The sequence below is a fragment of the Ahaetulla prasina genome, chromosome 2 (assembly GCF_028640845.1).
Source record: "Ahaetulla prasina isolate Xishuangbanna chromosome 2, ASM2864084v1, whole genome shotgun sequence".
In the NCBI taxonomy this organism is placed as follows: domain Eukaryota; kingdom Metazoa; phylum Chordata; class Lepidosauria; order Squamata; family Colubridae; genus Ahaetulla; species Ahaetulla prasina.
Genome location: NC_080540.1, coordinates 174,739,854 through 174,763,445, shown reverse-complemented (window position 1 = coordinate 174,763,445; position 23,592 = coordinate 174,739,854). Strand labels below are relative to the sequence as shown.

The window sequence follows — 23,592 nt, the reverse complement described above, 5'->3', positions numbered from 1 at the left end:
GCCTCCTACACCCCTCTGCCAGCAAAAATGGAGGTTTGGAGGGCCACCCGCAGCCTCCGCCAGCTCCATTTTCAGCTGCAACGGCCTCCTGCAACCCTCTGCCAGCGAAAACAGAGCTCAAGAGGGCCACACACAGCCCTCACAACCTCTGTTTTCACTGACAGAGACATCGTGGCCGGTTCTTCACTGTTTCCAGAGTGGCCCTGTGGGCCAGATCTAAGCACCCTGCAGCCCGCATCCGGCTCCTGGGCCTTGAGTTTGACACCCCTGTCCTAGATGGAGAAGTTTCACAGATCCCTTTAATTATACCAACAATTCTCTACAGACAAGATTGCACGAAAAAATTATGGTAGTGGACATCAAGTAAACAGACTTCACACCAATTCAGATATCGTTTATTTGCATTTTAAACTATTTTATTTCTCCAGCAAGCACAAAATAAAACCAAGCTGCCCAAGGTCCAACAGGAGAAAATTGGACAAGAGATGGCAGTAGACATTCTCCTTTCTCTTTTATCTTTCCTGCCAATGCAGACAAAGTGTTCTAAGCTTAAGGCAATGATATACATTTCCCAGAAGGAAATCAGGCCGCTTATGTGTCTCCTAATAGATCACTGAGGCCCTAGCCAAGGCTGTATTCTGCACTACACCAAAATAATTATTAAAAAATACCCAGAAATCAGCACCAAGGTAAGCCAAGTTCTCCTCTTTGGGAAAAAAAAATGGCCTTTAACAAGTATGAGTGCAAAACCCAAACATGTCACTGGAGGGCAAAATCACAAAACTCTGTGTCACTTATTTTGGCCATGTCATGCGGTGGGTAATTCACTGGAGAAAGCAATTATGCTTGGAAGAGTTAAGTGGGGAAAGGAAACCAGGCTCCGCCCCCCCAAAGAACACGGTGGCTGGACTTCATCAAAATTGACACCAGCCAGAGCATAGAAAAGAATCTCAAAGAAATAGTGCAAGATCGGAAGATTTGGGGAGACTTGGCCCACAGAATTGCCGTGAACTGGACACGACTGAATGGATAACATCATCATCAAGTATATGAATTTGCATATTTTATATAAAAGTTTGCTATATTTACTATTTTTATATTAAAAAAATTCTGCAAAATAGGCCAGGGTAATGAACTTTGCCTGTCACTAGAGTTTTACCTCTGAGCCCTGGATGTCTAATTCAGAAAAGTTTTCCTTAATCTGGAAGTTTCAGTAGCTCATGACCACCCAAACTCACTTTTTCTATTCGCTCACAATGACTGAACATACACATAACCCTACTCCGTAACCCAGTGCCTTTTTTAAAGATCGAGGTTCCCCCTAAGAGAGAGATGATTAGGGGAGAAAATAAATGGTGTAGAAAAAGTTACCAATGTAGGATGCCTTTTAAGTGCTTGCTTTATTAAAAAAAAATAATTTATGAAAAATGGGTATTTAAGATGGCTCAGTGAAATTTCAAACACCTTTTCATGGGGTGGAACTCAAACTCTTCAAAAGTTACAAACTTTTGAAAAATTCCTATTTGCTAGATTTCAAAACAGTGGCTTCTTATCTAGAAACTCTGGATGCAAGCACCTGGAGTCTGCAGGGCAAAGAGAAGGTCCAGTGGGCCCCATTGCACTTTGCTGTCATTTTTTACTAATAGGACTAAGCATGTAAAGGCTTATTTTGTTTGCATCTCAACCAGAGAGTAAACGGAATTACTCTCAATCTGATGCAGTCAATAGTCATAAACCTATGAAATCCATCTTACTAGGGCTCTGCAATTTCCCTGGAAAATTCCAGAATTGCCCTTCTTTTCCATTACTGGAACAGTTTCATAAAGTGGAGACAAGACGAAAGGACCTGACAATTCAGACGACAATCAGTCCTGCTGGGCACCCAAGGAAAAGAGGCTGTGGGTATTGCCAGATAGATACGGGGAGGTGGTTTCTTGGGGACAGATCCCATGGAAGGCAATAGGAGTTGGGTCCAGTGTGGTGTTTTGTCTTGAGGTGAAAGAGGGATGATGGTGTCTTCAAATCCCTTCTGTAGGCTCTGTAAGAAGCAGATAAAGGACAGACAGATATTAAGCAAAGTTATTCTTGTAACTTGCTTGTTCTTGTTAGGAAAGATGAGAACTGCTGTTCAATGATTCTAATTCTAGCTAGAAGCTATTTATTGCTATTCATCACCGTCCCATTCCTAGGAATAAATAAGAAGCTGTAACATTGCTCCCTGCTTTGCAATTGTCAGGAAAACAGTGAAAGTACAGGATATACATTTTACAAATAAATACAATATGAATAATATGTGCCACTGCAAGGCTCAGAAATGGGGCCATGAAGATTATTATATGTTCCTGGAAAGCCACTTGAATACGGATGCCAAAGGCTGGATTGATGAAATGACTCATTTCAGGCTTTGAATAGGCTAGGCTGTCTCTTTGACCGGAAGACTGGACAATGGGATTCTATGCAGTTCGAGTTCTGTTCATTGTTTAAAAACTGAGCAGTAGTAATTTTTCCATTGATATACTTAGTACTTAGTATTGTATTGTATGTAATTGCTGTATTTGATTTCATTTTGAGTTAGCGTTCAGTCTTCACTGTTGCTGGTTTGTTTTATCTGAGTTTTTAAATGTTCTGTTTTATATGTATCCACACGTTTTGTAGTTCTACAAATTAAAAAGATAATGGCAATACAATTATATTGTCTCATTAAAATATCAAGGGAGACAAAAATTGAAATGCTGTCAGGCAGGCTGACATTAAAAATATCAGTATGCAGGCATATATTTCTTTCCTATCAATTATAAGCTTAGTCCTAGAGTCTAGGTGACTTAAAATACAGAAAACAAAACAAAACAAAAAATCAAGGAATTATAATTTAAAAAAAATAATCATAACATTCATTTGACTATCAGAGAATATTTTAATGAATATATATTAACAATGTCTTGCATTAAAAATGCACTAGCCTTAAAAGATCTATTAAAAATAAAAATGTAATGCCGGTAATTTAAAATAAAATGGATTCCCTGGATTCTTCTCATTTGGGATTTTGGCTGGAGAACACTGGAATTGGCATTGGTTAGTGATCTGTGGCAGGACTGGTGTGGGAAAGTAACTTTCTTGGCCCTGCTGGATCTCCCAGCTGCCTTTAATATCTTCACTTATGATATCTTTCTGGATTGGCCATGTCCCGCTTTTTTCCTTCCTGAATGGGTGTGATTCCATTTGGTGGTGCAGAGGGAGAGGTCAAACGTCTGGGCTTTGTTTTGTAGAACGCTGCAATGCTTAATCCTCTCTCCCATAGTATTTACCACATGATATTGCAGGCAGAGGCCACCCACTTCATTGAGTGGAAGCATCATTGATATGTTAATGATAGCCACATGTGTGCATTCTTCCTGGGCTAAACAGAAGATATATTTGGGGTTCTCTTCTGCTTCCGTGAGGGGAGGAACAGATTTAGACCTAACTCTAGCAAAAATAGAATGGCTGTTGATTCAGAAGCAGGGAATTTCAGCAGGAGTCCATTGTTAGCTCTGAACAGGGCTGTGCTGCCCCATGTAGAACCAGTTTACAACCTGTGGGTCCCCTTGGACTCATGATTCCTGCTCAAAGAGTGGATGGAAGTCATGTCTAGGAGAGACTTTGCGCATCTTGCATATCAATTGCAGGCTTTTGGGGAGCAGAGCATTTTGCTGACAGTCACACCCATCAGTTCCCATTTGGATTATTACAGTTTGGTCTACATGAGGCTGCTTTCGAAGACCATTTGGAATTGCACGTGGTCCAATATGCAGCAGCCTGGGAATAAAAGGCACAACATTGTTCACTTGCTACTTCTATGGGAACATACCAGTGGTGAAACCCAAATTTTTTTACTACCGGTTCTGTGGGCGTGGCTTAGTGGGTGTGGTGTGGCTTGGTGGGCATGGCAGGGGAAGGATACTGCAAAATCTCCATTCCCACCTCACTCTGGGGCCAGTCAGAGCTGGCATTTGCCAGTTCTCCAAACTACTCAAAATTTCCACTACCGGGAGACTTCCGCTGGCAACGCAGGCTTCGTGGACGTTCCTTTGGGATCGTCTGCCCTGGGTTTCGTCAAACCGTCCCTGACAGCGTAAATGGGCTGTCAAATGGTTTGGAATTCTCTCCCCCGGGAGAAGGGGGAGGGAAGAGTGGTCAGGTTTGGGTAGAGCTCCCCGGGAGCCCCTGGAATTTAACCAGGGGATCGAAGGGTGAGAGCTCCCCTTTAGCCTGACGAAGCTCCGTGCCCAGGGTGCTTCTGTTTATACAGAACGAGAAGCTGCGACCATCTCTGTGCCAAGATTTATTTTTAAAGAGAACTCAACACAGACAGAACAAAGTAGGAGGACTAGCAAGAATTTGCAAGTAATAAATCTTAACTTCAGCTCTTAAATAGCTTTCCTTTGAACTAACTTTCAACTTGAGTGGATTTAAAATGGCATTTGCAATATACAAAGGAAAGTGAAACTATAAAAGGACAAAGGAAGAGAAGAACATAACAAGCTACTTTTTAAATGGAATGAATAAGAACTGTTAATGATTTTTTTTTCTTTTTACCTTTTTCTTTATCACAATGTTTAAGAAGAAAAGTTTATTGAATTTTTTTTTCTTTTTGGTAGATTTCACAGTTTAAGAATGGCTCTTAAGCAAACAGAACTAACTACTAAAATCTTGGAAACTTCTTCACTTCAAATATGGATTTATTTATTTTTTATAGGAACTTTTGGAGGCTTATCTTTTCTTAATAAGTTTTTAAACAAGAGATTTTTACACCAATATATTAAAGATTGGAAATTCTTTATTGTTAGATGTTAAGCTGATTGGTGAGCAGATGGTGGAAAATGTGTAAGTTAGAAAACAAGGGGAAGGAGAATGCTTAAGATGTGATTTTGATGGTATTTTTTTTTAATATATATATATATAGGGTTTAATTTTTACAACTGACTTATTTTGGGTATAAGGTGTTACTATTTGATATATGTGAGGTATAAAGGAATGGGAAGATGGAATATTGTTTAACTTTTGGAGGACAGATAGAAAAATTTATGGATGTAATGTTGGTATTTGGTTAAATAGAATTTAATTGTTATAATTGATATATTTTGGATATAAGTTATAATTTTAATAATGTTATTTGACAGATGTAAGGTAAATTGAAGAAATATTAATATTAGCAATGTTATTTGATTTATGTAAGTGATATTAAAGATATGAGAAGATAGAATATTGTTTATTTTTGGAGATTGGATAAAAATTTAAGAATTTAAGCTGGAAATATGAATTATATTTGGGAGACTGTTTAAGGAAGAAAGGTATATTATAAAAGAATTTCTGATGAATACTGGAAGATGGAATATCATCTTGGTCTTGATCGATGAAGATTGAATATTAAAAACTATAAGATTCTGAAGACTTCAGGAGTGGAATGGATTGATATATATTTGGTGTTAATTGATGAAGATTGGATATTAAAAACTATGTATTTTATTGATGAACTGGAAATACTAATTTAATTGGAAGATTCTGAAGATTTTAGGAGTGGAATGGACTGATATATAATGGACTGGAAGAAGAATGTACTTTTTTGTTTCTGGAAGGGGAGTTAAGGTCTTAGAGAGAGGAGTGACTATGGATTATGTTGTATTTTAATTTATGATTGTTAATCTTATACCCTGTACTTTGTTCTGGGAAGTCTCGGGGTGGGAGGGGAGGAGGGAAGGGAGAGGGGAGATGAAGGATCAATGTAAAGGAATGATTGAAGATATGTAATTAAGAAATAGAAATAATTTGAAATAAAATCGGGCTGCTCAGCTGCCATTTCAGAAGGAATGGAAAGGAGAGGAGAGAGTGAAGGAAGAAAGTAGGTAGGAAGAGAGAGGTAGAAAAGGGGAAAGGAGAGGAAAAGAAAGGGAAAGAGAGAGGTTAGAAAGGGTGGAAGAGAAGAGTAGGGAAGGAGGAGAGGATGTAGAAAAGCGAAGGAGAGGAAGGATGAAGAAAGTAGAAGAAAGTAGAGAAGGGAGGAGGAAAGGTTTGTTAAGGAAGGAAGTGGTAGCTGGGCAGGTCCGAATAAGTAACAAATGAAAGTTAATGACTAATGTTGAATAAGAGACTGTATATTGAATAGGTTGTTGGAAAATGGAAATAAAACTTTTTTTACTAAAAAAAAAAAATTCCACTACCGGTTCTCCAGAACCTGTCAGAACCTGCTGGATTTCACTCTGGAACATACCAGTCGGGTTCCAAGTATAATTCAAGCAGCTGATTGTTTATGTTTAAAGCCCTTCATGGCTTAGGACATATTATTATATTCAACCTATGTTCAAGACCACCAACTGCATGGAGTATAGGGTAAGAAGGAGTCAGGGCTTGAATGGATCCTGGTTTGAGGAATTGTTATGTTCTGGGATCCCAAGGGTGATCCTTGGTGGTAGCTTCACCCATCTCTTTCAGAAAGAAGAACAGCCCCATCCCTATTAGTGTCCTGGCAGTGAAGAGTTGGGTCTTCCAGAGGGCCAACAGGGATTATCTCAGGGATTTATACTGCCCTGAGTCTTCGGAGAAGGGCGGTATAAAAATATGAATAAATAATAATAATAATAATAATAATAATAATAATAATAATAATAATAATAATAATAATAATAATAATGTGAGATGTTAACCCATAAGGAGGTGGCACCACACATGCTGGAATGAGAATGAACATCAATAATTATATGGTTATTATTTATCTTTTGATTTACTTTTTCTTCATCATGGTACATTATCTGTTTTTAACTTTAATAATGAAGTTATTGTTAAAAGGGACTTAAAATTGGTAGTGATGCAAGTGGCATAAATAATTAGCAAATAGCCATGATAGCTATCCTAAGATGGTATACTGAATGCATGATGAATTCCATTCCTTCCACTGAATTCTCTAACAGAAGAATAACACTGGATGTCTGCATCTGTGGAAATTATAGGTAGTCCTTGATTTGTGACCTCAACTGTGAAGAGAATTTCCATTGCTAAGCAAGGCAGATGTTGTGTCTGATTTTATGACCTTTTTTTGCCATGATTGTTAAGTGAATCGCTGCTATTAAGTAAATGATGTGGTCATTAAGCAAATCCAGCTTTCCCCATTGACTGCTTGTTGGAAAATGGCTGGGAAGGTTGCAAATGGCAATCATGTGAACCCAGGATGTTGCAACCATTACAATTACATGCCTACTGCAAAACACTCAAGTTTTGATCAGAGGACAATGGAGATGCTGCAACAGTCGCTGTAAGTTTGAGTTATTATTAAATGAATGGTTGGAAGTCAAGGACTACCTGAACACTATCACTTTGTATTCTTAAAACCACCGGACTTGAAGCAGAACTCCTCAATCACCCACACTGCTCAAAGGGCACTGGAATGCAACAGAGTCATCCTAAATCATGCAGATATTCTACAGCCAAGTTTAAGAAAAAGGATGGCAATTCCAGAGAAAAGTATTCCTTTGGGAGGATCTCATTTTCCCTTGGGTTTAGCAACAAGTGGAACGGCCAGTTCTGGATATAGAAACCTACAGTAGAAATTGATCTACCCGTACCGTTTCCAAAAGCAAAGTTTTGAGGATCTGATTCATGCAAGAAAGAAAAGCCATCTAGAAGCCACCTAGAAATGTTCCTAATGCCCTCATCCCAGAAGACCTACCGGAAGGAGCTGCTGTAGCGGATTTCCTGAGACTAGGCAAGATGGTGTATGCATCGTAGCCAAAGAGGATTCCAGTCAGAATTGAAACCACCTATTGAAAAACAATGCAAGTTTAGTTTGGGGGCCCAGAACTCCCCCACCCAATAATATCGGTAGGCTGAAAGTTTTTCTAGATGCACAACTCGTAGTGCTACCAATTAAATACAGTGGGAGTTAATTAAGCAATGAGAAAACAATTGAGAGTTATATGTAACAAATAAAGCTATCTAGACCTGACATGATAACAGTGTTACAATATTTCAAGGGTTGCCACAAAAAGAGGGAGTCAAGCTATTCTCCAAAGCACCTGAAGACAGGACAAGAAGGAATGCATGGAAACTAATCAAAGAGAGAAACAACCAAGAACTAAGGAAAAATTTCCTGACAGTGAGAACAATTAACCAGTGGAACAACTTGCCTCCAGAAGTTGTGAATGCTCCAACTTTGGAAGTTTTTAAGAAGAGATTGGACAACCATTTATCTGAAATGGAATAGGGTTTCCGGTCATAGCAGGGGGTTGGACTAGAAGAACTCCAAGGTTATTCTATTCTATTCTATTCTATTCTATTCTATTCTATTCTATTCTATTCTATTCTATTCTATTCTATTCTATTCTACTCTACTCTACTCTACTCTACTCTACTCTACTTTACTCTACTCTTCTTTCTATAAAATTGTGAAGCAGGCAATGCCTGATAAAATCTTGAGCCAGAACAACCTGTGGATAGAAGGTATTATTGTAGCAGCTACATTTTGTAATATACAGGTAGCCCTCAACTTACAACCCATTGTTAAGTGACAGTTCAAAGTTACAATGGCACTTAAGTAACTTCTGACCATTTTTACCCTTACAACCATTGCCACATTTCCATGGTCACATGATCAAAATTTGGGCACTTGGCATGTATGTAATGACAGCTGCATCATCTCAGGCTCATGTGATCACCATTTGTAACCTTCCCAGCTGGCTTCCGACAAGCCAAGTCAATGGGGGAAGCCAGATTCACTTAACAACTGCAGCAATTTGCTTAACAACTGTGCAAAAAGGTTGTGAAATGGGGAACAACTCACCTGACTTACTTAGCAATGGAAATTTTGGGCTCAGTTGTGGTTGTAAGTTGTGGATAACCTGTAATCTCATTTTATTTCAATGCTTTGAGTACAGGTAGTCCCACCGTTTTTCCCCCCTTAAAGTAACTACTCTTTCAATTTTGCCAAAATATGGCCTTCTGCCATGATAGGATTTAAACAGTGTGCTGTATCATGGTATGACATAATAATAACAATATACTAAAAAAGAAGCTATAATAGCCTGCTTCACTGGTAACACTGGCATAAACCTTTGTGTTCATTGTTTGGTCTTAATGCAAGATGTGAACTGATTCCTATGTCTTGCAGAAATTATTCTTTTTTAATTGCCCTATTTTTTTTTCAAGAAGCAGTGAAAATCTGTGAGCCCCAAAAAATGCTGAACTGCAATTCCCAGCCATCTCAGCCAGCATGGGCAATGGCAGCTGACTCTGGGAAATGTAGTTTTGGGAGGAATATTCCAAAGGTACTCCCACCCCTGCTACTACAGCATTCTCCAGCTAATGCGATCCCAGAATAAGCAAGCCTCACCTTGTTCGATGCATGTTCTTGAATTTTCAAAATTCCTACCAAGTCACCATTTCAGCTCTCTTTCTCCACTCTCTCCACAAATTTGTCCCACCAACAGATATGATACTTACCGCCCCAGCTATGGCTGCTCCATCTGGACGGCTAACAAGGACAATGATGGCGGTGATAATAAAGGCCACTGCTCCAATAAGAGCCCGGATAAAAGTCTTTGGAGAAGCAAGAAAAAGATTAATCTTGGTGGACTCTGAGTTAGGCTTTAAATGGATCTATCCAGAGCACAAAACCAACCACTATATATGCCTACTCAGAATCACATCCCCCTTGGAAACCATGTTTGAACGATATAGACTTGCACCGCATCTGAAACTTGGATTCCTCTTAACATGAGGTCTTTCATTACTCAGGTAGAAATTAATGCAATTCTTATTTTATTGTTTATATTGGGCTGATGATTGCTGTTGATATTCAAATATTATTTGGACATTAATAGTGGTTGGTAGGTTATAAACTGATATAGTATATATCAGTTACTTAAACTAAATAAAAGTTCTTAGGGTGATGCCTTTTTGAATAGTAGCACAACCTCTTAAGCAGAGAGGTGAATGTAAGATTGTAATCTTACATCCTAAACTGGATCTGTGCAATGCTGTAGCAAAATGTCAATGTAGTTGCCTTGAGATTCTCATCTTCATATATACCAGGGGTGTCCAAACTTGGCAACTTTAATAAGACTTGTGAACTTCAACTCTCAGAGTCCCCTGGCAGCATAATAGAATTATTATGCAAAAAAAGGACAATAACAAGCAAATGAATGCAAAAATGCTTCCCTATGACCACTCTACACAAATGCCAGGATATGACTGGCTTCACGGGTGGAAATTTTTACAGGCATTCACACATTCCGAGCAGTCAGTTACATCATATCATGCCTTGCAAAATGTAATCTGCCTATGTATTGAGGTATCCAGGGAGAGCCTATGGAGGGTCCTTTGCCCTCAAGGTTCATGGGATATGGACCTCGTTATGGATCACCTTGCTCCAGCAGGACAGATGGCACCATTCCAGAGGTGGGTTTCAACAGGTTCTGACCAGTTCTAGAGACAGGTAGCGAAAATTTTGAGTAGTTCAGTGAACCGGTAGTAAAAAATTCTGATGGCCCCGCCCCCATCTATTCTCTGTCTCCCAAGTCCCAGCTGATCGGGAGGAAATGGGGATTTTGCAGTAACCTTCCCTTGGATTGGGGAAGGAATGGAGATTTTACAGTATCTTTCCCATGCCATGCACACAAAGCCACACCCACAGAAATGATAGTAAAAAAAACTGAAACCCACAACTGCACCATTCCTTCTTGCTTTTTAAAGAGGTTGCTCCATAACTTGCTTTGGGGGACCATCATGGTTGAGTGTTATTATTTTAATAATGTTGCACAGAGTCTGTATAGATCAAGGGATGGGTTCTAGACATATTGTTAAATAAATAATATTGAGAGAGAGAGAGAGAGAGAGAAAATCCCGCACCCCACCCCAGGGCTTACCACAGAACCAGAACCTACCGTCCATCCCCAGTGGATGAAAGACAATTGGAGGTGTAATTCTAACATGAAGATGATAAATAGGACGATGCAGTAAATCAGCATGAAGATCGCCAAACCTGTGTAGGCATATGACCAGGATGCCCCATAGCAGATCAGGATGATGATACAGGCAATCTAGGAGAGGAGAAATACTTATCAAAGAGCAGAATGGGGGAGGAGAAACACTGAAAGAAAATAATGCAGCAAATGATGAAACGTGGCTGGTCTTTAAAAAGCTAAGCAGGGGCTCTCCATGAATGAGAGACTACCAGAAGGTTTCAGGGCTGGAAAGTTGAAAAGCATCCTAGAAGGTTGCAATATCCAACTATTTAGATATTGTTGGCAAAATAATTACATAAATGAAAAAAAAAAGCTTTGAGAAGTTGAACTAAGATTTTACTTAGCTACAATTAGACACATACAAAAATCTCCACCAGAGAGAGAGAGAGAGAGAGAGAGAGACTGACTTGTGCAGAAATCTTATGCCACCATTGGTTTTGTTGTTGTAATGGTATAATGACCATATATAATTATGTCGCATTCTCCTTATTAGAATACAACCAGAAAATACAGGAAATATGTGTGCAGCATTCAAAAACAGGAAAAAGTAGAAAAAGCAGCTTCCATAGGCCAAAGTGGCAAGTATTTAGTATGCCCTCCCCCTACACTTGATAGTAGCAGACACCTGACTCCTGTAAGCCTAAATGGAATGAAACCCTAAGAACAGCTATTGCCAACACCTCTGTGTCCTACTACTGGTAGTTCATGCCAAAATGACTGCAGTGCAAAAAGATCTGTTATACCAGGTTTGTGCAAGACATGCTTGAGCATTTTACTTGTTGTATAAATGTGATTTCTTGGAAGCTTGCTAATAAGACCAACTTTCAATCATATCGTTCCAGTCAAAATGCCAAAGATCAGGCATAAAGTCATACTTTTGCATCAGTCAACGCCACTCTGAAAGGGAAATCAACCAACTAGATATTCAAGATATGTCATTCAATACCGAAAAATAATTATGGGTGGTCCTTAAAACTTTGCTAAAATAACAAATCTAATAGTCACCTAAGACTTTTGCACAGTACTGTGTGTGTGTACTGTCTGTCATTTGCACCTCTATAACTGTCTGGTTCGGTTCTGCAACCCAACAAGAAAGACACAGACTTCAGAGGATAATTAGAACTGCAGAAAAAAATAATTGCTACCAACTTGCCTTCCATTGAGGACCTGTATACTGCACGAATCAAGAAGAGGGCCGTGAAAATATTTGCAGATCCCTCGCATCCTGGACATAAACTGTTTCAACTCCTACCCTCAAAACGACGCTATAGAGCACTGCACACCAGAACAACTAGACACAAGAACAGTTTTTTCCTGAAGGCCATCACTCTGCTAAACAAATAATTCCCTCAACACTGTCAGACTATTTACTGAATCTGCACTACTATTAATCATTTTATAGTTCCCATCGCCAATCTCTTTCCACTTATGACTGTATGACTATAACTTGTTGCTAGCAATCCTTATGATTTATATTGATATATTGATCATCAATTGTGTTGTAAATGTTGTACCTTGATGAACGTATCTTTTCTTTTATGTACACTGAGAGCATATGCACCAAGATAAATTCCTTGTGTGTCCAATCACACTTGGCCAATAAAAAAATTCTATTCTATTCTATTCTATTCTATTTATACATATATGCACAATTTATATATTTGGCAAGGGGAAGAGTGACCAAAAACATTTCCTAAAATGATATGAACTGTATTGTGTAGTATGAAATAAAGTTTACTAGGTTGGTAAAATACATTCCAGGTATAGATACTGTTTTCCCCTCTTATAGCTAAAGCATACAGCCTAGTAGAGTACTGTAATTTAATGCACTTCTTTGCTCATGCAAATACAGAAGGAAGTGTGCAAAGATCAAATTGGCCTTGGCCAATTTGGCAAGAGGCTGCTCTCCAATACATAAATGAAGTCAGAATAAAGAGGTGAGCAAGGAATTTGTATATTTGGTTTCATTCAAATTACATAGTTAACTAAGACATTTAATATGGTTACTTCCCATGCACACAGTAACTTACTTCTTTGTTACACAGTACTGTGATTTTATTTATTTGCCCAGAGGATGTAATTTTTAATAGCAACCCCTTCAGTATAGAACAGCTTATATGTTGAGGATGGATTAATTCTTGCCCTCTTATTTCTTAGAATAATAGTGAAAACAGAATCATTTTAATAGGACTTTTGGAAAGGAACATATTTAATAAAGGACAGCAATTGGGTGATACTGAAATTTAATAAATAAATACTATGGGTAACTTATTATGGTTTTATGATATAATATTGTTGTAATGCTCCTGAGATTGTAAGCTGCCTAAAGTTTGCTGAATAGATGCATATAAATTATTGTAGTACATATTTACGTACCTTAAAATCAGATGTTAATGTTCCCCAAAGCATAGCTTCCACCTTTAGCTAAAATAACTTCAAAACATAATATTAGGAAGCCACCCAGTCATCACTGAATTAGCCTATTGAAAAATATTTGGGGTGCCTTTGCAAACCAGGAATGATTTATGTGGTGTGGTGATTTATGTCATAACGCTAACAGTGATTAGAATACAATATTGCAGGCTAATGCTGCCCACCTGCTAATTGGCCCTCTCTAGACAAACTGCAGGGTAGGTAGGATCTTAATGATAGCTAGAATTTAGCAGCAACACATTTGGAAGGATGCTCGAAGGCTGTTTGCACTTCTGGAGCAAGAATTTCTGCACTCATGAATATAGTGAGTAATGCAAAGATAGGTAGCATTGATCCACCAGATACTGCCTAATCAATTCCCAGCAGTTCCAGCCTGCATAACTTAGAGTTAAGTTAAATAATATCTACTGGGCTATAAGTTTCCTATTCCTATTTCAGGGATGCCTAGAGTTTCCAGGATGGGCCAGTTTTACATTGAGGTTAAAGCACCTGGCTAAAAATTGGGAGACTGTTGAGTTTCGCCTTAGGCATGAAGCCAGCTGGGTAACCTTGGGCCAGTCCCTCTCTCTTAGCCCTGGCAAGGGCAAATCGCTTCTGAAATCTTGCCAAGAAGACTGCAGGGATTTGTCCAGGTAGTCACCAGGAATCAAGGCTCAAGGGTGGGTGCACAGACATGTACCTGCACGCACGCACAGAGTTCAAGGGAGATATTATTTTGTCTTTCTGCCATTTAATATGAATCTGATTTTAACTTTTTAGAAAAGCAAATTGTTAGTCCTCTCTAGTTTTATTTGTACCTACTTATCAGGGAGAAAAATAAACATGCCTTAGACTGAATTAATTCATGTTTCTGTCTGTATATATACTATACAGGACTCCTCCCAAAATGCTCCAAAGCAAATTGGGAATTAACTGCAGGGCTGCGCCAGCTGCAGCAACTGAGAACCATGTTCGGTGGCTAAATCTGCCAAGTGGGAGCCTTGAAGACAAAAGCTCAATCCGTTTCCCAGCATGCTGGCCAAAGGCTAGGCAGAAGCATGCAGGGGTCCTGTCATCACTGGGGCAACTGCTAAACAAACCGGGAATGTGCTGCCAAATATGCCAGGCCAAGAATAAAATTTTAAAGAAACAGGAGTCAGATGAGATGCAGTAGATGGTTTGGAGTAGCATAATTGCTAAAAAATATTAGCTGTTAGATAAATATCTCTATTCTACATCTTATAATAACATCATTGTCAAAGACAAATAAGTCACCCAGGCAATGAATGCATAATTTAACTGAATTTTACAAATTTGTTTGTCCTGGACTGAAAACTAGTTTGCCAACTACCTGGACCTGGCATATTCGAGAGCAGACAAGACCTAAGTCTAACTCATAGAATCATCTATTGTAATGTCCTTCCTGTTAAAGACTACTTCAGCTTTAATTGCAACAATACAAGAGCAACCAACAGATTTAAACTTAATGTTAACCGCTTTAATCTAGATTGCAGAAAATATGACTTCTGTAACAGAATCATCAGTGCTTGGAATACTTTACCTGACTCTGTGGTCTCTTCCCTTAATCCTAAAAGCTTCAACCAAAAACTTTCTACTATTGACCTCACCCCATTCCTAAGAGGACCATAAGGGGCGTGCATAAGCGCACAAACGTGCCTACCGTTCCTGTCCTATTGTTTTCTTTTCTTTTCTTCTTCCTATATATATATATTGATGCTTATACCTCCTAATATTTACTCATATATATGTTTATATACTATATAATCCTTTTTATATGATGTTGTGACAAAAATAAATAAATAAATAAAATAAAAAATAAAGTGTATGCTGTAGAAATCAGTCAATGAAACGTTCAGCACTGTTGCTTGTTCATCAAACTGTTTTTGAAGTCAAATTGATTATTTAAAAAAAAAACCAAGAATCCAGGCTACCTCAAGAAAAGCCAAGAGCAAGTCACATTACTTTACCTACTGCCAAACCTAAACCAATATTCAGATGCACATCATAAAGAGACAAATCTGAAAAACTATGATTGAAAGGCTAACAAAATGAACTTCTATTCTGGATTAATTTTCTGCCAGAGCTGCTTCATTGCGTGCTATGAAATTTGTAAAACTCTTCCCCTTAGATCTACGGGAAGGCAACCAAGATTCTCTCCTGCTGTCTCTGGAATCAGGAGATTGGGGTTTCCCAGTTATTTCCTTGCAACTGAATGTTGCAAGATGTGGTGATAGGGAGGAGGCCAGTGATTCATTTCTGGATTCCAAAAAGAGAGAGAAATCAGAAAATGATGACAAGAGTCATTTCCCCTCTTCCTGTGCAACTGCAATGATTTATGGTACCATCTCATTTTAAGATTTTAATGGAAATTTTAATGGTTGATTTTAATGTATTTATGTTTTAATGTGTATAGATAGTTTTTATGTCTGTGATCATCCAGTGTTACTCTGCAGTAAATTGTGTGGCCAGTAAATCTTGTGAATGAATGAATGAATGAAATGGAATGAACGAAATATATCACTAGGAAAAGATAGTATCATAGGTACCATCATTTTGTGTACTTCCATCCATTATAGCTGCCCACCTAAATCAAGAGTTTAGAGCAGTGGTAGTCAACCTGGTCCCTACCGCCCACTAGTGGGCGTTCCAGCTTTCATGGTGGCAGTAGGGGTTTTGTCCTACTGAAGCACTTACCATTTTTTTAATTTAATTGACAATTAAAAAAATTTTCATAGCATTATTTAAAAACATTTTCATTTGGTTTTCATAAAATTCCCCATGACAATTTATATTTCTGAAAATATACTATTTGTATCGCCCACACCTAAGTTTAGTTCATGTTACATAAGTGAAACTAAATGGCGCTATAGTGTGACTGCAAACGAGCTTTGTCCCAGAATAGCTCGCACATCTCTCCCCACACCACCCAGCTGTAACAGACAAGCAGAGCTGGTAGTTAGTGGCCCCCCAAATCCAATCCACAATGCACGAGAGGCATGCGCAGACGACAATACACGGCACATTACTGTGGAATCGGTGGGCGGTTAGAAAATTTTACTACTAACAGAGATACAAAAGTGGGTGGTAGGTATAAAAAGGTTGACTACCCCTGGTTTAGAGTCCTGAAAACTGAGCTAAATGTAGCAGAAGAAACAGCTGTAGATAACATAATTACATTTTTTGCAAACTGATGCAAAATATGTAACTCTATGTGACTACGAACATTCACTAGTTGCTAGATAAAGGATCTTTAAATCTGTATAAAGGAAAAGGAAAAGAGTTTACAGCCAACAAGTTGGATATATTTTCTTTAAAGTATTTAAAAGGTTTAGCCAGACATTTTAAATCTGTCTGGATTTTAAAATATACAGTGGTAACTGGTTTGGCAAATTAGAAGCTTTTTCTATTCCTTTCACATTTTACTATGCTTTTTTTCTTAAAAAAAACCCCATAATTGGGTTCACTCAACACACATAGCACCCCTTCAAAAAAACTGCAAAAATAAATGTGAAAATTCTGATGAGTTTTGGTTTTTAGTCAGACCCAACTTCTGACTAAAAATTGAGCATTGCTGGTATTTGAATTTTACACCCCCCCCCCAAGAGTATCACTATTATTAGAATGTATATTTTATCTGACTTTAGATAATGCATAAAAAGTGAATGTGATAGGTGATAGATCTGGGAAATTTTGATTTAATTTTTCCACTCTTTGCAAACCTCCCACCACCAATTTAAATGAATTTCTGTGGTTTATGTACAGAATCTTTATCATACCATTCTTGTTTGGAGTTTTTCTAACCTTTCCTTATTTCATTATACTTCTATACCATATAGATGTATGATTTAGGAAACTATTTTTATTTCAAATTTGAATTGCAAATAAATGCATTTGCATATGAATTTATTTGTGTATTTGGGAGTGAGAACGATCTTACAGAATCATTTAGGAACTGAAATCTGCTGCTTTGCTCATCCCACATGAACAAAATGACTACAAAAAAACCCCTCGATTATCTTTATTTGTACACCTTGAACTGCACAGTATAAGAACTCATGGAATGATAAGGTGTGGTAAAGGTAAGGGCAGGAAAAGCCTTCTCCTTTTTCTTTTCTAGGTCTTGTCAAAACCTGCTATTCCCAGCTCCAGGGAAAAAAATGTCATTCCCAAACAGCAAAAACACCCAGCCTTGCAGGCATTTAGAAACACCCCATTCTTTAAGAATAAAATTCAGTTTATTGGTCTGGTGATATTTGTGCATTTCTTCATTAACTTTCCCAAACAGAGAACTACTGTAAACTGGGCAGACTTGCAGAAAACAGGTTTATATCTGCATCAAGCAAAAAAGTTTAGTAATCTCGATCCCTCAGCCTAACCTACTTCATAAATGTTGTAAGGATAAGACAAGCATTCTCGCTACAACTTCTTTCATAAATCATGCTAGGCCTTAGTTTGCTTTAGCAATGGTTGATTTATTTATTGCCAAGAAAACTGCATATATGTGTCAGTTGTGTCACTAAGAGCCAAATTTGACTGAAAAGAAACAGTATCTTTTAAGCCATAAAGCCTGGTTTATAGAGTGCCTGGCTGTGCTACATTAAGCTAAGCCAAAAGTAAATGTAAGCATAAAGTGGATTCTGCCTCAAGCAATGGAGGGGAAGCTGAGGTACACACACACACACAAGTGTTCTGAACCCTTGGAATAAAGAGAAATGCACACTTTTCAATAGTTCTCAGAAAGCTCAATTTTTCAATAGTTATAAATTGATGGCTTTGGTCAAAATAAAATTAATTGGATTAAGACCCAGATTCCTGTTTGATACTTCTTGCTCTCATCTGGAAATCAGTGCAATAATCAGTTAATTATTAATGAATGTAATGAAGGCTACGAGGCTGACAGACAACCCAAACCAACTGTTCTGACAGAAGAGGCAGAGCAAATGCTAAGTCCACCATGGAAAGAGGCACCTTGTTTGGTCCTGTTATGATTGGCAAAGGAAGGATTCTTCCCCGTTCAACTGGGTGCGCATGTGTCCCTTAAGGCAAAGACAATGATGGAGCACACAAATATGAATGCACACCCTTGCACATTGAGTATCTGGAGGGGTAAGGAACCAGATGTTGAGGAACCAATTCTAAGCACATTGATCTGGCTGTTGAAACTAGAATTCAGCAGCATCTTGAAGGCTTCAGAATCCTCTCTCATCTATATAATGATTTAGATAATTTACCAAGTAGGATTGGCAATAAAACGTTACACTTTGGAATGCTCCAAGCAACCCTCTTCTGATTTGTCATCTCTTTTTCTTTTTTATGCCAGTGCACAATTTTGTCCCGACCTCAACCTGTCAATTCTTGTCCTCGTGTTGGTTCTTTTTTTATTGCATAATGATTCACACTCTGAGCATGGATGCAAATAATATTTATATATTGAAATTTTAGTCAGTCTTTTATTGATAAACATGCAGAATCGTATTTTGTTACCCTCAAAATTTCAGTTTGACTTTAATTTATACCTCACATCTCAATAAGATTTGAAGTTGCAAGATATTGCAGGTACAACAATTGTACACACAATTTTCCAATTATGACCAAATTTCACTTAAGAAAATATGACTTGGTTCACATATGACGCTACCCGCTATTGGTTGATTGGACTTTGACTTAGTATGCTATATGAACATAGATGCTGAAATTTGTTAACTACAGTTATGGTTTAGCATGGTCAAACAATGATGGATTTGTTCAGTGCAATACATGAACCAGGTCTGTAAGAGACATGCACAAACATGTTCAAGAGATTGCAGACACAAACAAATGAACATTAACACCTGCACCATTTCATACATTCATATTATCATTTCTTTTTTGAAAAACAACTGAAGTTCCAGATGTCATTTATAATACAGATGCATCTTATGAACTACACGTTGGCCCCCTTGCCAAAAAGAAAAGTTAGCTCTTTTTCCATTACGTGCAGTAAAAAACAAACAGCTAATGTTCTCTTTTTACTGAGTCAGCAGAGTTGAAACACCATTTTTCTCCACCTTTTCCTTTGGGTAAAGAATAACCAATTTAACATTCCCTGGAGGAAAACATGCTTGTTTTCCACATTCCTTCTCATTCCTTTCAAATCACATCATCTACCAAAGATACAGGATCACATCTTATACTATGAAATCATACAGTTATAATGGCTCATAGTAATCTTGTACTTTAGCCGCTGCAAACCACAACATTGAACAAACCACTGAGTCAATGGCTTGTGTGAACCATGTCCATAAATCTTAGGTTTTAATCTCTGTATGTTATTTAGAAAATGCTGGGGTTTTCATGAGCTTATGCACATACAAGTTCCTTTCCTGTCATACATAAACATGACATAGATCATATTATGGATTTTGAAAAACATTATTCCAGATGAGTCCACTTGAGCAGATGGTAAGGGGACGCTTGGGAATTCTCAGCTGCAGTTTACCAGGCAATGGATAAAAGGCAATACGTAATTGGTTACTTCAGTGTCACCCAGATGTAATGGCTTTAGGTAAGTAAAAAAAATAAACAGCATCCATTCCCATTAGAACAGATTCAGAGCAGACATAAAGTCCATCTGGAACCTAAACCAGGCAAGAAAAAGATAAGCAGATCATTGGAAGAACTATAGAGAAGGCATCACATTCCTTTCGGTGGTACCTCCAGCTACTTTTGCTTCTTCCAGTATCCGCTTTTAAGCACCTGTATAAAAAGCAGAAATTCAGTACCACTTCTAAGGAGACCAATTTTGGGTGGGTGGATCAGTTCCGGGCTTATGGAAACAAGCACGCACAGACGGCTCTGCCAGCGTGTCAAGCGGCAGGGCAATAACTCCGAAGAGCTGCCCACAATCATAGGCACATATCGCGGGTTGCGATCTGTGAAGCCTTCAGCCAGGAATTTAGTTTTTGCTTAAAGGGCCGGGCGGCAGGCCGGCACCGCAGCAAAGCCAAACCGACGAGCGGCTGCCTCTCCCGCCCAATTTAGCTCAACAGGGCTCCGCCTGTCTGTGTCCAGGAAGGGTTAGTACAGTGACTCACGTCACGCTCGTTCAGCCGAGCTCGCACATGGCGCAATATTAGGCGAGGCGATCGGGACAGACTCAGCCGCGCCCAAAGGCCCTGAGCAGAGCCGGACGGGGGAAAAAACACCTCCGCCGGCCTAAGATTTTTAAGCGCCCCAGAGGATCTGCTTCAACGTCGTCTTTAAATTGGCCGCTGCGCAGACTTCTCTCCTGCCGCACCGGGACCCTGCAAATTCCCACTTTCCGAAGACTGGGCGCGAATCTAGGAAGGGCGGTGGCGCGAACGCAACCCCCCCCCTCCTTTCCCCAATCAGACGCTTTTCGACACGTGCTGGATTGCAACTTGCAAGCGTGTCGGGGTGGGGGCGAGAGGCGTAATCCAACGCAGCTCGAAAGAAACCGGGCCCGCGCCTCGTCGGATTGCCGGTAAAATCGCCTGGAAGGCATTCCCCGAGACGACTGCGCATACTCAAATTGAAACCGGACGACAACGAGGGGGGGCCCCGCGAAATTGATTGACCGACAGCGGGAAGGGGGAAGGGAAGGCTGAGGCCGAAATGCAGGGAACGCCCCAGGCGCGGGGCTTCCGGGGGGTGGGGAGAAATCGCTCTCCAGGCCACTTCCCGGGTTTTTTTTTGTTTTGTTTTTTGTGCTTCGCTCCGGTCAGTTGCGCTCCCCCACCCCCGACTCCGCAGGCTAACTCAACCGGATAACTTAAGTCCTTCCTCCTCCGCTCCGCTTCCAGCGCCGCCCTCTTAACTCTACCCTCGGTAAAAGTTTCCCTTCTCTCGCGCCAGGGCGTTTCCCGCTCGGCTCCGGAGTTTTCAAAGGCCCAATTTAGCCCTCGCGGTAAACAAAACTTTATCAAAGCTTGGAGGCTTCGGGTGGAAGATCAGCCCGAAAAGGAACCGCTTTCCCCCCTCAGTTCCTCAAGAGCGACTCCTGACCAAAAAAAGGAGGGCGGTGGGCGCAGCCTCTGTGGCTTGGTTTCCCCACCTTAACGGAAAAACTTTTGTGGAGGGTGGGAGAAAGGAGCAAAACGCGAAAGCTCCTGGACAGCACTGAGGGCGGTTTAAATGAGATTCTCCTTGGAAGAAACTTCCCGCCTCCCGCGTTGCGGGCGAAGCAGAAGGGGCCACACAGCTGCTCCGACAGGCCATCTGGGGCCTGGCGTTCTTCGGGGGTGGGTGGGTGTTCTGTGAGGAAGAGCGAATGTCAGATTTCCCTTCCTCTCTTAACGCTTCTTGTGCCACTTTGCTTTTAACCGCTTCCTCTTCGGTTACCTCAGAAGCTCCGCCGCTTCTCGCAAGGGGCTGGAAAGGGGGGATACATAGATACATAAGGCCGAACGTTTTAGGACCTAGATTATTGCGGGGGTGGGTGTCAATATGCCGACTCTGTAAACCGCTTAGAGAAGCCCCATGAAGCGGTATATAAATGCTATTGCCATTTTCACGCGCTAAGAGCAAAGAAATGCCACCGCCCTCCTTTCGCTGCCGAAGAGAGCGAAAATCCACTCAGTCCCCCCAACTCGGACGCCCGACCGTCGCCTTTGCCCGACCTCCCCTCCCCCCAGTCCTTGCCCATCGCGGCTCGCTTGCCCACCCTTCTCCGTTTCCCCACTTACTATTTCTGCGAAGAGTAACATTCCCCTTTGGGAGCGGATGAGGTTGGTAAATTGGTCCATGCACCCCTTGGAGGAACCACCGGACGACTCCATGGCAACGGCGGGATGCCCCTCTTTCGAAGGGGGCAAAACGACCGAGTTCCTCTCTCTTTCGCGGGCGACTCCTGCAAACCAGCCTCCCTTCAAGCGCGGGTTCGCGGAGCTGGGCGAGGGCGGGGAAGCCTGTGGGCGAGGTGTGGCTGCTGTCGAGTTGGGCACGGCTCGGGTTGGGTTTTACAGCCGCTGTTCCTTTAAGGACAGCCGGAGACGGGAAGGCGGGCTGGCACTTATGTGAAAAAGCAAAGCGAGGCTGGAAAGGGGCGGCGGGGCGCAGAGTTGTTGGAAGGATCGCGATTCGAAAACGGTGGTTTCTGCGGCCTCCTCTGAATCCCTTTGGGAGAGCTTCTAGCTGCGAAATCCCAGGTTTTGTAGGTGCATTTTTACTTCCCTGAGGAGACCGCTTCCAATCCCAGATCATTTTCCCGCTTGAAGCGCAGATTAACTGCGCGTGCCGATGAAATGTCTAAGAGAGGAGGAATTCTGTGTATTACTCAGCTCTTAACTCCAGAAAAGGAAGAGTGTCTAACCATTTATGTTGCTAACTTTTTTCTCCAGGCAAGACATCTATGCATTTAATAGGGAGCGGCATGCTGAAATTGCACAGATGCTGCCACAGTTTAAGGGACACACAGAAGAGGTCTTTCCTCTTCCCCTGACCAGCTAATCTCTTTACTTGTCACCCTTTTGGTCATGATATCCTTCCTACATGAGACTCTTTTATTTATTTATTTTTATTTATTTTATCAATCATATATAAGATACCAGGTAAAAGTATAAACATAATTTGGATACATGAAAAGAGTAAGTAAAAAGGAATATTAGGACCGGGACGGTAGGCATGCAGGTGCACTTACGCACTCCAGTATCTTTTCTTTTGCTTTCTGTAAATTCTGTGAATAAACTGAGAAGTGTCTTGACAGCAACCTTGTGGAGCATTTTGATTTCTACCAATTTTTCAGAAGACAGTAAGACAAATTCTGCTAACATAAAATGAGACTGCTGCCACATAGTTTGAATTCCACCCATTCAAACTGAACCACACCACTGACCAAAACTTGTTAACTTGTTGAGGTTAACTTTGGAGATCCTCCTGTATATGAAGTGATTGGTGGCACTGCCTGTGTTTTCAGTTTTAATACCAGGTATTTAATACCAGACGTTACCAGGTGGAATGAAAATGTACTCTGGAAGTTGCTGCCAATCACTAGTGGTGAAATTGGTTTTATATTTGCACAGTGTATTTGTTTGTGGCTTGGGATGCTGTTTGAATCATGACTTGGACCTGTGTCATACAGTGGCTTAGTCAAATATTCAGCAACCTATGAGTTATTATGTTGGGAAAACAGACCTTATAAGGCACTTCTGAATCTTCCTATGATCACTGG

General features: G+C 40.1%; 1 protein-coding gene across 1 annotated transcript; it reads right to left on the bottom strand.

Annotated features, from left to right (window-relative positions):
* Positions 1-379: 379 nt before the first annotated feature.
* PLP2 (proteolipid protein 2) lies at positions 380-22,372 on the bottom strand. The gene is made up of 5 exons (XM_058172789.1): positions 22,109-22,372; positions 10,911-11,066; positions 9,469-9,564; positions 7,700-7,790; positions 380-2,038 (listed from the first exon to the last, which is right to left on the bottom strand). Exons 1-5 carry the CDS (start codon positions 22,199-22,201, stop codon positions 2,019-2,021), a joined length of 456 nt encoding a protein of 151 aa, XP_058028772.1. The 5' UTR covers positions 22,202-22,372; the 3' UTR covers positions 380-2,018.
* Positions 22,373-23,592: the final 1,220 nt, after the last annotated feature.